Here is a 15,155-nt window from a genome sequence, read left to right as displayed (position 1 = left end):
GCTGGAAATCCTCTGGCGGCCACCGGACGGCAGAGCACGGAGGAAGCGGCTCTGCAGGGATACAGGTCAGTGGTCCATGGTGAGGGCACAGATCGCAGCAGGATAAGCTCTTTGGCTACAAGGATACTTGCCCACTAGACATGGGCTGGGGCAAAACAGGCACACAGGACAAGTTCTTGCTGGCGACATTGAGGTGATCGGCCCTCTAGGCCGTCAACCATCCCCTGAGCAAAAAGCAAATGTTCAATTTCTTTTCCCCTCTGGGTTTCCTTCAGACCCGTTACATACGGGGTCTTGTGGGGTTTTTCATTTGTTCGGTTTGGTTTTTTTTTTCATGTTAAACTTCTACAAAAAGAAAATATGTTCTTTGGCACTTGTGCAACTAGGATGCCTAGAGAGGACGCTCTGCTGCCCTTGGAGGGCTTGTTGAGCGCATCCCTACAGCTCCATAGACGCAGAGTCCGTGTCCACCCGCTGGGCCTCTCCGAAGAGCAGGAAGGCACAGAGGCCCACGCTGTTGACAACAGCCACCAGGCTGAAAACAGAACCCCAAGAGCCAGTTGTTTCGATGAGACAACTGGCCAAGTAGACGCAAATGACACCTGTGCACAAGAGGGAAGGGACAGCGCTGCAGGGGCTGGGGACGGGTCCTGCCGGGGGCTCCTCGGGAAAGCGGGAGCCGCCGGGAGGTACCTTACCGAGCAGAGCTCCTCCAGTATTTCCAACGCCTGGAAAGGAAAGAAAGGGAAATTGCTCAACAGCTTCAGCTCACAGGAACCCCAGAATGTGAGGGTTACACCGGGATTCCCGCCCCGGGTGCTGAGCAAAAGGCCTCACTGGCGGCAAGGATGCTCCCATCTGTCTGCACACGCAGCAATTTCAGGAGCGGGAAGGCATGGACATGCCATTCCCACTGCCGGAGTGGCAGGATCCACAGGCAAGGAGGTGAGGATGCACAAGGTGCAATGTGTTCCACCACGCGCCATCCCCTCGCACACGCAGGATGTCCCGCCAGGATGGAGGGGACCGCGGGATCCTTACCGAACAGCAGGCCAGCACACGAGGGGGCCAAATCCTGCACGTTCACTGAAATGCCACTGTTGAGAAACAGGGAGGGGGAAATAAAGGCTGGTTTAATGGAACAGGATCATCTTTTTTTTTCCTTTGCACATAGTCCAGTTTGCTACCCAAAAGCAGAGGATCCTAGGCAGGGAATGGCACTGTGAAGAGAAGCAAAGATGGAAAGTGACTGAATGTGAAACTACATGGGAGAGTAACAGAAGGAAACGGATCTGATTCAAAGCAGCTCATTTAAAGTACTCAGAAGGACAAAATTCACGTTCTGCTTCATGCACTACCACCTTCCAGGTGGTCACTAAACCCCACCAGCCTTGGAGGAACCAACATAGGACACTGAGACCGGGGGTACCTGCCTTGGTAGCCCCCATGAGGAGCAGCGTCCTCACAAGGACACGGTCAGTGTCCTGATCGCTCGCATTACCTGTGGTTAAAGGTCTGAAGTCCCACAGAGGCCGAGGCAAACACGATGGCTTTGCAAAAGCTGGATGTCTGCCCTAGGCACAGAGCGAAAATGCTCGACACACCTGAGCCGATGACCTGGGAGAAAGAGAAAATTAAATGCCACAGCAGCATTTCTGTAATGAAGGAAGCAGCTCCTTCTGGAGACAAATTGCTCCCTTGTAAACACGCCAGGTGCTTCTCCGGCCTTTTTTTCCGATTTTGGGCTGCCTTTTTGGGTGCCAAAGGGCAGTATGCAGACACTAATGCAGGTTTTGAAGGGTAAGCTGTGCTCTCCCTGGCATTCCTGCTCCTGCTCATCTTCCCATTGCTGTTTCCCGCAATATTCAACGAGCTCAAATTGCATTCATGTGGCTTTATTCCTCTTACCTGCATGAACTTACGGATGGTGATGGTTTTATATCCTGCAAGAGGAAGGAACCATTCTGATCACGGACAGTTCAATGTTCAACCTTGCTCTCCAGCGAGGAGAGCACAGGGTAAACACAACTTAGGACAGAAAGGAGGAAAAGCCCAAAGAGCTCTTACCCTGGCTTATTAAATGATCAGACAGAAATCCACTGAACAAGCTCGTGGGAATTGCAACCAGCCACGGAACTACGTTGAACACCCAACCCTGGAAAGAGCAAAAATCCAGAGAAATGTGCTATCAGAGAGGACACCTTCCTTCACCTGCTCGCTGTAGAAAGGAGGGAAACAAAAAGAGCAGGAATTGTTTATGCTGGCTCGCTTGCTTAATGCATAACCCTCCTGTGGCTGCCGTGTGGAATCCACCCTGGCATCACCTTCATGTCCCCTTGCAGAGCCCATCACCCTGCGCGGTGACTTGCCTGCAGAAAGGCTGTGCCACCAGCAGGTGACACGGTTTTGCCGTGCGAGGGATTACCGTGAACCCCGGGAAGTGAGCCCCAGCAAGCCACGTTTGATTAAAACCTCGGAAGCGATTATCAGGCGCGGGAACATTATAGGGAGCCTCTTGCATAAGAGCGCCACGATATAATGCCTGGCAGATGGTAAATTACTGCCAGCCAAGCACATTAGCGGAGGTGCACTGATCTCGCCACAACAATATGTTTGCTGGTTTAATACATGATTTCAATATAAATATCAAGTAGGCCATAAAGCGCCTTACAAATGTAATGTTAAAAGGCATTTGGAAGCGGCTCTGGGAGTTATTTAAAACCCGACGGAGCTGTTGTGGAAAACACCGGGTCCAAAAATGAGGAGACACCAAATACCAGCTCGCAGCCCAGGTGAGAATTAACTCCGTTTCTGAAAAATGGGGACATGATTTGTGCTCAGGAGAGGGCAGCCTCAGCAGTGATTTTTAAAGTACACGTTATTAAGGATAATTATAATTTTCTCGGGCTGCTCTGTCCCTTCTCCGCTTCACCTTTGATTTTCCACTTTCTTTCTACTTACCTTCGACTCAGGAAAGGTCTCCTTGAAGAAGGTGGGCAGCCAGGAGAGGAGAGTGAAGAACGCACTGGATGTGGAAAGCTGAGCTACGATGACAGCCCTGAAAATGCACAGCGGGTAAGAAAAAAGCCATCAGTGACAGCAGGTCATGCTGGGTGAAAAACAGGCATTCTGGCAACCCAATATTTCAGTTTCTGGGCTATAAATAAATTGCTTACAGCGCTGCAGTTCCTTCCTGAGGTTTTTGCATAGGTAGCTAGTATCCTCTTTGGAGGACCAGTGCAAGCAGCATTTCTAAGGAAGACAGTGGAGAGCCTCACCCTGTGTCCCAGGGAGCAGCCAGCTATGCAGGAAGGTTTGCCAGCTACAGCCAAGCTCAAAATCCCTCCATAAATGGTCTGTTGTCCCGGTCACCTTTTTGGTTCTTCATTTATATATGTAGAAGGGATTTAGAAACTTAGTAGTATTTCCCCAAATAGCTAAATAAATGGACAAAACGCAAACGCGCAGAGCAAATGAGCTCAAGGAGGGAGAAAGCCTTTGGAAGGAGGGTGCTGTTGGCCCTTGCTGCCTCGGCTCAGAAATGCACCACTTACCAGATTGGCGCCTTTCTGAAGAGCTGCTTCCAGGGAACTTTGCTCTGCTTGGACAGGGAGAGGCCTCTTGTTAAATAATCCAAGGGAATGATGAGCTCTGCGAGGAGAAAATGCACCAAGGCAAGCGATGATCAGCCCTGCTGTGGGCCACTGGAAGGAGCCCTGTGCAGCTTCAATACAAACAACTCTAGTATATTTTTAACCTTTTTTCCTTTGCAATACACTGGATGCTGATGAGAAAGCCTTATTGCATCAGCCCAGTTTCCGCCGCTGTGTCCATACACTCCTCCATCCAACCACCTTCACCTATCTGTTATATCTCTTGGTATAATTAGGCAGAAATGTCTTTGGACAGGGCGAAAGTTCGAATTTTGTACAGCACCTTACGAGCAGGGCTCTGCAGATCACACTCGAATCATACCATAGCAGCATCTGCCCCCATGCAGGATTATTCCCTGACAGTAATTTGGAGCAGATATTCCAGATTATCTGGTCGTAAAAAAATCTCTATGTGTGGATGCCCTTACTTTGGAGTAAGGATCTTGCTCCACTTTAGCTTAATCCACTTCGAAGCTCATGCTCCTCTTGGCATTTCTACTGGTGTCTAAGAGGACAGAGGGGTTAGATCAGACTCCCACCAGGGTAACCCCATGTGTGACTTTGACCTTTCACACTGCTGATTTCCTACTTCAGAAGTCTTGGTTTGAGGTTTAGCAGCTTGAGTCAGCCCCGCTATACGTTAACACACAATGAATTTTGTTCAGGTATCTTTGTAAAACCAAGTGCCACCTTGGAAACTCGAGGGACCTGCAGAAAAGAGGGAGGGCCACAGCCGGAGGGATGCGCGGTGGTGGATTTACCTTTCTCGTTCAGGAGGTACTTGCACGTGCAGTAAACCCAGAGCAAAGTGAGCAAGCCAGAGAAGTAGAAAACACTTTCCCAGCCGTACCAGTCCAGCAGGAGAGATCCTGCGCCGCCGATCACCAGCGTGCTGGAAGGAAAAGCCCTGGCTGAGATCTCCCGGAATGCGGGATCAGCGGCGGGAGCTTCCCGGGGGCGCAGCCCCAGCCCGTGCTCCAGCCGCTCTTCAACGTCTGCCTCAGAGAAGCAAAGCAAAAACCCCCACTTAAATCCTGGGCATCCTCAAGAGCAAACGGTGCATCTTGGAGAACGCAGACGTCCCAGCAACATGTACAGGAGCGTGCGCGACAGCAGCAGCCTGGGGTTCCTTCAGGTGCAGCCAACATCGTCAAGGAGCCGGCGACCCACGTGGATTTGGGGATGGAAGTTCTGCCTCCAACTATTTAATGGCATCTCACGGTGCCACTCCGCCGGCTCAGAGCCAACGCGGCGCCTGCGCCTGGCACTTACCCGAACTGGGAGCCGGTGCCCACGGTGCTGTAGGTGAAGGCACGTTCGCTCTCCCGCACCCTCTGCGAGAGGAGGCTGGCCAGGGCAGGGAAATACACCCCTGGAGCAAGGCAAGCAGGCGCTCAGTGAATTCCTCACTGCCAGGGCACTCGTTCTCACAGCCTCCCACTATCGCAGCTCAGTAAAAGGGAAGGAAAATCACCCCAAAGGAGTCAGCATTTTGCTTTCTACCTTGCAGCCCACATCTTGCAAACAGATTTCTCCAGGGAACAACTTATGGTGACTTCATCTAGAAATGGCACTTTTTATTTTTTGCTACAGAAGTTCCAGATGTGGGGGCAGTTTGGAGCCAGCCCATTGCCCACACACACAGCTAAGTAACTTGTGCCTCACAAGCCAAAATTGTATCCCAAGTTACTGCTCTGTGCGGAAGCCCCTGGGCTGGGAAAGGCACCAGCCACGGGAATGGCCCCATCTCACCTTGCAGCAGCCCCATGAGGAACCGGGACAAGGCCATAAGGACCAGGTGGGCCGAGCTGAGGTGGGTGAGCAGAGGGGTGACGACCGTGAGGAAGCCCCAGGCCGACGCTGAGAGCAGAAGGACCTTTTCACCTCCTATTCTATAAGACAGAAAACGCGCACAAATGAGCAAAGGCCAAAAGGACAAAGGCCTCTGGACAAGACCCAGGAGCGTTCATCCCGGTTTAGCCTGATTTTAAAGAGTGATTTTTCAGTCCAACCTGTTCTTCTCCCCTATAGCCCTTTGGGGACGAGGATCAGCACAGCAGCCTCTGATGCAGGGGGATTCAGCGCTGCTCTTGCTGCTCCCTTTTTCTTGAACAATGACATTGTTTTCCCTTCCATTTGCTCTTTGGCATCAGCCATACTTGTCTGCTAACTATTTTTTTTCTTTTCTTTTTTTTTTTTTTTTTGGCAAGAATTCGCTCACAATCTATTAAGGAGCATAATGCAACAGCACAAAGCACTGCATGGATAATTATCCCTTCCAGGTATGTGTTTCTCACAAAAGGTTTTAAAGGAAAGTGCTCCTTGCTAAGGATGGGGCGGTTGGGGAGAGCAGCTCAAGCAGGTAATTACGGAGATCTTTCCCTAAAGCCAGCTGGGGTGGTTGCTGTTTTTAATTGATACCATCAAATGGAGACATGTGCTTTTCCCAGATATGCCTGGACAGAGGGATGGGGTCTTGCCTGTGAAAAGATTGCCCAGAAAAACACGGTGGAAAACTCAGCAGCACTGAAATGAGAATGAAGAACTCAGACCGTGCAGATCAAGCAGGAGAAAAAAAAAAAAAAAAGTTGAATTCCTTGCAAAAAGGGACTGTTTTCTTCCTCTGGCTAGCAATTTCAGCTATAAACCCTTCCAAGCGTCCATGCAACCCCATGGATATTTAACTGCTTTTTAATGGACGAATGACTCTCCCCATGAGCTATGCATAGCTGTGAGCTATGCAAGAGCATTACCATTTATCAATTTTCCAAAATAAGGCCTGCTTTACAGCCGCTGTGTTTTTTCTTTTTATCAGCTTAACATTTTAGGATGTGGGCTTTTTTTTAATTATTATTAATTTTTTTTTACTGTTGCAATAACTGAACAGGTACTAAAAACTACCTCCATTAGAAACATTACGCTGGCCTAAAAGAAAGCACTTTCCACTGTTTCCAGGTAGGAAAAAAAAAAAAAAAAACCCTCCACATTGGCCTAAGTGTCCATTAATATAAGCTTTGCTGCAGTTATGCAGGAATTGTTAAAGCAGCAATTATTGTCTAGACAGTCCCTGCATTTGCTGGAGATTTTGCCTCCGCAAAGTCCTTCAGTGCATACCTAGCTCTAAGTATAGCGCCAGTTTTAAGACCCAGGAATGCAGTCGGAGAGTCAAAGCTTCGTGTGAAGCAGAGCTGGAGGTGCTGGTGGGAAAAGTGGGACCACGTTTGGTGCAATCCCTTCGCCCCCTGCCAGACCCGAATTGCACGGCCACAGCTGCGGAAAGCATCACAGAAAAAGCCCGAGCGGAGGAAAGCGTGAAAACAACTCTGCATACCGGTCACTGATGTGTCCCCCGATGACCTGCGTCAGGCAGTAGCCCCAGAAGAAGCTGCTCAGCACGATGCCCGACTGCTTCTTGTCCCAGCCGAAGCGGCTGCTCAGCGCCACGGCGCAGATGGGCACGGCCACGCGGGCGCAGTACAGCAGGCACGTCCCCAGCAGCAGCATCGCCGTCCACACGCGACACTCGGGCCTGCCAAGGGGACAAGGGGTGACACTTCAGGGAGAGGCAAGACACCGTGTGGCCCAATAGCCCCAGAGAGATTGACATAACCCAGCCTGGCCTGATATATTTAAGACGATATCAATAATACTATGCTAATAAAATTGGGTCCAGGTTTGGCACATGCTGTTTATACTGCTCTTACCCCATGGTATTCCTGGCCAGAGCACAAAGTCCCGGACAAGCCGCTTTGTTCCGCAGCCGACGGCGGCATTCGCTGTACCAGGGCATTAACCTCCGTGCTTTCCATGCCGCTAAACAGAGCTGCCGTCTGCCCGGGAAACAACCCGGGTCGCCCTTTCTCGCATTGAAACGAGCTCTTATCGCGCTGCACCGCAATTATGACAAATGCGGGTTAACCCAGCCCAGCACAAGCCCATTTATTAGCGTGTCAGACGGGGCACAGAGGAACAATGCAGAGACAAACACTCCAGGCCGCTCTGCCCGCGGCAAATTAATTTATCGCTATTTCCTGACGAGGCCGATAAGGAGCTGGCGCCAATTCCTGGCAGGATTAAGGGGAAGCGTTTTGGCTGGTGCCTTGGAGGCTGGAGCTTCCTCCACCGCGTGCAAGGGGAAGGAAAAGTGAGCAAGGGCTCCAGCTGCCAACGATGCTCTTGGGGACCATCCTGGTCTCACACCAAAAGGAAGATTTGCAGCAATAACATGTCAGTACATCCATATTCTTCCAATGTATTTTTTGATGTCTCAGTAGAAATTTATGCCCAAAGCAAGTGGGCAATAAAAAGGAGGCTAGGGGCTGCTGCTTGCTCCGCAGGTAGTCGGGAAAATCCACTCAGATCACCTGGGCATCCCATGGGATCGCCAGCTGCCCACACCGACCCAGAAAGATGGACAGAAGGGGCTTGCATCAGAGGAAGAAGCTCTGAAAACACATTTTCTCCTAATTATAGTTACTGCAGAGGCCAACGATGAGTCAACACTCGGTGCAAAACAGCAGCAACAAAGGTCAGGGAAGAAGCCTGGCGAGCAAAAAGGGGGGGATTAAAAATGTTTGGCTTTGAGGGTGGGAGAAAGGGATGTCCATCCTGCTGCTGGAGGTGCAGGCACACAGCTCCAGCCTGCAAGGGCTTGGCTGGCACGTTAAAATCTCCAGATAAAAAGTGCTATGGAAGCAGCCAGGCAGCTCACGGAAATGCGAGGGTTTGTTTTTCTGCTCGCAGAGCAGCCACTGAGAAGCTTTTGCCCCGTTCAGCTGCATCGAGCCGCTCGGGCCCTGCAAACTGCTTCCCCTTTGGTCGCCCACCCTCGGCATCTCGGCGCTCCGGACTGGAACGGCGCCACGTGCGCCCGGTGCCGGGGCCACAATCTCCGTGTCGGGAATTGCTGCAATAGAGATAAGAAGCTGGTGGCGGTGACAGCTGCACCTGGGCTCCTCCGCGGGAGGCAGATTCCTGCCGTTACCCGGGGACGTTGGTTACAAACTGCTTTGAAACGTGTCCTTTGTGGAGGGTGTTTCATTGGCAGTCTCTTGCCTTGGAAAGCAGCTACTGATGGGTCGCATTTTGGGAAATTTGGGAAACTCAAGGTTTTTTTCTGGCAGAACATGTTGGTGTTTCCCTGAGGGAACAAAATCTATGGGGAAACTCTGGTACATGAAAATCCAGAGTGGAGTCTTCCCCCTCGGCCAGTTCTAGTGACACTGAGGGACAAGTTACAAAAGCGAAGATGGGGAGAGGGAGTTTTGTTCAATTTATGTAGGGTGGGGGGCACAAAATTCTCAACATTTTAAGCAGCACCAGTGCAAAGATAGATTTTGGAGCTTATATCCGTCCTATTCAGGGCAGCCCGTCAGGATTGCAAAGTCTCTGGGACTTGCAGAACTCCCTAATCTGGGAGCTGCTCGTGCCGCTCTCGTGCTGCTCCGGGACTTTTCCTTCATTCACTCCCGCTGCGGGGGCTCCTGCCATCTCTGGCCGCGGGTCCCAGGACAGGTTTCAGCACCTGACTCGGGCCAGGAGTGAGTGCAGGGGGTCCCGGCGCCCGCCCGGTGCCTCCACGGAGGGAGCCGGGATCTCGCAGGTGGCAGCACCTCGTTTCACCCCACCCGAGGGTCCCGCAGTCGAAGCCACCACAAGGACCGCGGGGACAGAGACGTTGGGGGGACCCACGCGGCTGCAGCGAGCACAAGCCCCCCTCTCTCTTCACCAAAAAAACCAAAACCCTCCCTACAGGGGGGCTGAGGGACCCCCCATCCCGAAACTCCCGGTTTTTGGCTGCCCGTGCCCAAGAGCAGCTCTCCCGGGGTGAGGGGCGGCCTTACCTGGACCAGTGCGTCCCGGCGCCCCCATCGCGCCGCGCGCTCCCGCCGCAGCCCGCGGCCATGCGGGCAGCGCCACCGGCCCCGCCGCTCGGCTCGGCCCGGCTCGGCTCGGCCCGGCCCCGCCGCCGCCTCCCCCCGGCCACGTGTCAGCGCCTCCCGCCGCGCCGTTCCGGGAAGTCCCGGAAAGCGCCGGGAACGGGGCCTGAGGAGGGGAGCGGGGGTCCCTGCCCGCCCCCCGCCGGGGCGATGCTCGGGCCGGGGCCTCGTTTTCTGCATCCCGCGCCCCCAAAGTTGCACTTCCCCTTTAATAACTTCCCCGCAGCATCGGCTAAAAAAAGGAGGAAATCACCAGGGTTTCTCCTCTCCCACATCCTCTCTGCTTTGTCACCCTTCTGGCACCCAAAAAGTGTCACAGTGCCCCCCCCCCCCCCTTTGGGGACCACCACCTGCTCCTCCCAGCCTCACAGATGGGGTTGTAGAAAAGCCTCTGCCTCCTCTTTGTGAGGATTAAAGGTAAATATGATGTTACTAGCTGAAGAGTTTAAGGAAAGACGAAGCAGGATTGCTCCAGCTTGGTTTAACTCTGTTGGGCAGGGCTGTTGTCTTCCTTTAAGGCAGGTGGGGGAGATAATCAGGCTCATATGGAAGCAATTAAAATAATGGTTATGTTGATGTAAAACACGGGATTTGTGACTCACCTCAGGACTACGAACAAGCAGGAGGAAGAGCTTTGCCAAGACTTGGCCCAGGTCACTACATGGCCTTGGCTCCAAGCAGCGTGGATGGTGCTCAGTGAAGCTCTAGGTTTGGGAAGGATGGAGTGGGAGCTCCAGCCATCATGAAGCTCCAGGTTTGGAAAGGGTGGAGCTGGAGTCCCAACCACTACTAAAGTGAAAGCTGGCCCAGGAAAAGCAAGCAAAGCTCCAGGGCTTCACCACAACGTGCAGGTGCAAGGCAGGCATCTTCCATCTGCTGCTCCTGCAGCCAGGAAAACCAGCAGCCTGGGAATGCTTGTTAAAACTAAGCCCATAGCAAACTCCTGTTTACTTTACCTGGCCCTTCTCCTTTGAGCAGGGGCACTTTGCAAGTCCCTCAAGAGCAGCCAGCAATTTAAATCAGGAGGAGTAAAAAGAGCAGTTAGCAGCTTAAATCAGGAGGTGTAAAAGCTTTATTGAGCTGAACTTCAGACCAGGAAATAGTAAAAGATTCTTTACACACCCTCGAAATGACTCCAAAACGAGGAGGTCTCCCGAGCTGACGACAAAAGCAAAAATCACACTGTTCTCTGCCCCAGCATTTCAGAGGAAAGAGCTGCCTCAAAAGGCAACCTCCTGGTCTGGGAGACTGAGGTACGTGGGGGAGTGAGGGGAGCCTCTGTAATAACTACGGGGTTCTGTTGTCACCAAATGTAGGTTTCCCATCAGTTATTTGAACAGGAACCTATGCAAAGAAATTTTATTCATTCTGCTTCTGTGTTCATTTCCAGAAGAGGGAGACAAGTCCTGGCCCACTGCAGCTGAGATCAAAACCATTGTTCAATGTGTGATGAGGGATTAGGAGAATTAGGGGTGTCTCTCCCCTTATCCTTATAAAGGGTAGAGGTGTTTGGAATTAATTAATTCTGTGTGGGAGAGGAGATGAATGCTGATGTAACTACAAAAGTTAAAGCATGAAATAAACTCAAAAGTCAACACTCAGATCTTGGGCACGATACAGTAACCTAAGACAGGGAAAACTGATTAGCTAACATGGCTATGTTATAGTCCCATTGCTGGGGCTGTAAGCATTGATACTAGCTACCCCTTTGGCTATCAGCTTGCTCAGCTTCCCTATCAAATCATAATTTTAGTATGGTTTACAACGTTTTCTGTAGTTGTACTCCTCCCATTCCCCTCCTTACGCCACTCAACATCGCCTCTTCAAGAAATGGCTGCTTTGCCTTGTTTGCTTCTCACATAAGAAAGTTTCACATTCAAAATTAGGTGTGTTTAAAAACTGTGTTTGAGTGTGAAGGTAACAGCCAACTTGCAGCATCTACCACATGCACATAAATAAGTCTAAAATGTAAAAACACAGAAATTGTTCCTTTCACTACTGCATACTTTTCTGAAAGCAAATCTCTCGTTGAGCTGACTAAAATGGCAAATGGAGTCAATTCAAGAGACAGTCACTAACTTAAGAAAATAATCTTACGTGAGAACACAATCGGCTTGATATTTTCATATGCTCAGCTTTATCTGCCAAAAGATTAAATCAAACAAAAGATTATTGTGCTAATACAAATATTACCTATCCCTGCGATTTATCCACAGTATGAGAGTGATTATATTACTTAAAGATTTTGTTAAGCAACAATCAAGAACAAATGCTGTGTTTTTGAGGGGAGTGGAGGGAGAAATAGCCTCTCACACTCCCAGCTGCTGCAGTTGTGCAGAAGATCCAACTGTTGTCTCCTGAAGGGACAGCATGATTCTAGTTTGAGAAGTTTTGTGGCAGGAACATACACTAACCAGTCATGTTGCTTCTAAATACAGTAGAGGTCTGCTAGACAGCTTCAGGCCCATCTCAACTCGGGTAAACCATGGACAGAGTTAAGGCAAAATTATCCTTTTTTAGATAAGGGTCTGCAGGATGCTTCCAGCTACTGCTGACAGCAGGAGGCCCAGGAAGATGAGACACACAGGGATCACGCTCCAACTCAATTTAATAAGCTGTGTAACGAACTTGGACAGAAAGAGGTTTGAAGCAAGTTGAACAACACTCATCTATTAGTCAAGGATGTTTTAAAGGAATGCTTTTAAGCTTATACTCAAGCATACAAAGCATAAATTTTACAAATTAAAAGCAATAAAATCATCCTAGAATATTGTAATGGCTTCCCCTATACGTACAAGGAGTAGAAAGAAGACAAAATTATTTCCAGGCAACTTCACACATTTTTAATGCTACACAAGTGCTCTCCACATCCATTTCGATTTTGCTGTTAATGTGGGTGGAAGGAGCTGAAAGTGTTTGAATTAAATCATCTTAAAACAGAGAGGTACTTCACCTGGTTTCAAGCTGTATCTGTTTGCCTCTTCAAAAATCTTGAGAGGAAACACTTTAAACTCTGCTGTTAGTTTCTGTGCAGCAATCTCTGGTTTCCAAGCTATCTAAAATTAAAGAGTTTGGTAAGTATTTCTCAGAAGGTACTGCCAGTACTTCATCTTCAGACATCCATAATCCCTACCCTTCACCAATGACTCCATTGTACAACAGAAGCAACCATACTCCAGCTTAGATTTGACACTCAAAAAATAAACATAGTAACATTGAGGAGACAGTGTTATTAGCGAGGTGGTAAGTTTTAGAAAAGGAATGAAATTTATAGCCTCATCAAAACACACTTGATATAAAGTCTTTTTGCAGAGCCATACAAGACAGGATATTTTACAACCCAACTTCTTCATGTTCATAGCATTAATGATAAAACCTTATTCGCCTTTAGCAAAGGAAAGGTTGAGGGAAGAATGAGTAGTGTAGCACATTTAATTACCAGATTTGTTTGCCACCTTTGAGTTTGGAACAAATCTTCATATAAAAGTTATTCTCATACTGTTTTAAATTAACTGGAACAAAATATGCGTTTTTACACTAAAGCAAACTGATCAAAGTGGCATTTAATAATATTTGTTAAAGTGGTTATCTAACAAAAATGGGTCAGCAAAACCCCATTCATTAGTAGTCACCAAATAAGACATTTTTCATGCATATGAGAAAAAGTTCATTCGTGTACTGACAGAGGTCTGTTTACTGTGTACAATATTTCCATAAATTATGTTTCACAGCCCCTACCATTCAAGAATATTTCAAACAGATTATATATTATATTTGTATATGCAAACTATTTTATATACACTAATATAAAGATCCTTAGAAGTACCATTATGACTACCTTTATGCTTTCTCTAAAATGCATAGCTTTCAAATATTTTCTTGCAGTTACCAAAAACTTTACAGATTAAAGCTGCTTATCAATGTGGCATGTTCATAAAAACAAAGTGAAATAGTTCTATACTAATTTCATATTAAACCCCTTAAAAAATGTTTATTTTTAAATGGAAAAAAAAAGCTAGTGAAAATTCAAGTAATCTACGCACAATCTTTGCTCAAATACTATAAGAAATTAATGTAGCATTCTAGAAGTACAGTGAACTTCTCAACCAGGACTGTAATACTGCATTTCTCATGGAGAAAAATGCTAGTCATGCCACAAAAATGCACCACTTTCCACTTCATCCGGGAGAAGCTTTAAATGAGAGTTAGCACACAAGCATCAGAACAGAGGAAAAGCTGATCAGTTAAAAAAAATTAGAGCTATTCCAGTTTTGTTTCTTTAGTTTGTTATTAAACAAAGTTACATTAACCATACAGTTTATCACAAACTAAAAGTTACACGTTTTTTAGCAACCGCTTGGGAAAGGAAAAAAAAAAAAAGGTGCAAAAACAAATAATAATAATAATTAAAAAAACAAGAAAAAAAAAAAACAGGTAACAGTTTGGTAAGTGTCAGAATAACCAGTCTGGATGAAGTAAGGCCAGATCACTGTTGCAGATGGGCGGAACTGATCTCTTGTTGCTTATGTATGAACTTTTAAGACGTGCATACCACAAAAGCCTCAAATGTGGAACAAAATTACCAGTAATAAATGGGAAGAAACCAAAATCATTTTGTTATATCCATCATCTAGCTTAACCCTGCTGCTCTGCATCTCCAATAGCTGCTTGTCAAACAAAGGTTTCCCTCCTCTACAAAAACTAGCTACACAAGTAAACAGTGTTCACAGTAATGCAATCAGTAACAGGTTCTGTTAGTTTCCCTAGGTCAGGTGGATCTGCAAAGCTTTATACAGTTTAATGCATAAGTATTCCAGTAAAATTAAGTGAAAACTAAGTTTCATTCTACAGGGTAGTATTTAACATACAAGACTATGTACAGTATGAGACTGGTATGACAGCTGCCAGTGTAGCATGATGTTAAAGCTGTTTCATCCATCACTGGCCTTTTTTCAGCAAGTTTGTAATAAATCAATAAATGGGCTTAAAAATCTAGAAATTGATTTGGCAAGATTAGTTCTTATTACTATTGGTTATACCAGTATACAGTGCTGCAAAATTAGGTCAACCAGGACATCTCATACCCAGATTATAATTTGTTGAAAGTCCGGACTTCACATGTATAACATTAAAACTATAGTTTTAACCGGAGTGAGGAGTCAGTAAACGAAGTAATACAGGTGAAGATGAACTGCATCTCTTCAGAAAGGTATGGAAGATTTGGGAAAATGGGAATTTCAGTTTTTAAAAGCAGCTCTGCTCAAGGCATAAAAATAGCCCTAAGCAGTCCTACAACTATGACTCTTACCCAGCAAGCGTGAAGGCAGATCGTGCACAAGATGATGGATCAGAGGTTTCCACGAGCACATTTCCCCTTCTTTTTCACTTCTAACACAAGTCTATCTTTTCAGCTTTGAAAAACCCAGTGGTCTTTAAAGCTTTAGGAACCTGCTGGAATCGTAACTACAGCTGCGAGTTCATCTAGGGGAAAAAACCCCTTTCAACAAAAATGCTTACCTGCCTCTGGGGGTTATTTTGGTCATTCACGAAAACTAAGAAAAAA

At 47.8% G+C, this 15,155-nt stretch overlaps 1 protein-coding gene across 1 annotated transcript; it reads right to left on the bottom strand.

The window, feature by feature from the left end:
• Nucleotides 1–265: 265 nt before the first annotated feature.
• SLC17A9 (solute carrier family 17 member 9) lies at nt 266–9,558 on the bottom strand. The gene is made up of 14 exons (XM_088527727.1): nt 9,497–9,558; nt 8,365–8,559; nt 6,985–7,206; nt 5,406–5,545; nt 4,926–5,025; nt 4,415–4,545; nt 3,555–3,651; nt 2,962–3,058; nt 2,068–2,155; nt 1,909–1,943; nt 1,502–1,617; nt 1,042–1,097; nt 699–728; nt 266–602 (listed from the first exon to the last, which is right to left on the bottom strand). Exons 1-14 carry the CDS (start codon nt 9,556–9,558, stop codon nt 439–441), a joined length of 1,533 nt encoding a protein of 510 aa, XP_088383853.1. The 3' UTR covers nt 266–438.
• Nucleotides 9,559–15,155: the final 5,597 nt, after the last annotated feature.

This window comes from Tinamus guttatus, unplaced genomic scaffold (genome assembly GCF_059628265.1).
Source record: "Tinamus guttatus ecotype Peru unplaced genomic scaffold, ASM5962826v1 Tinamus_guttatus_pri_ptg000027l, whole genome shotgun sequence".
Classification (NCBI taxonomy): Eukaryota; Metazoa; Chordata; class Aves; order Tinamiformes; family Tinamidae; genus Tinamus; species Tinamus guttatus.
Note: the sequence above shows the minus strand (reverse complement) of the source record. Positions and strands in the feature narration are given on the sequence as shown.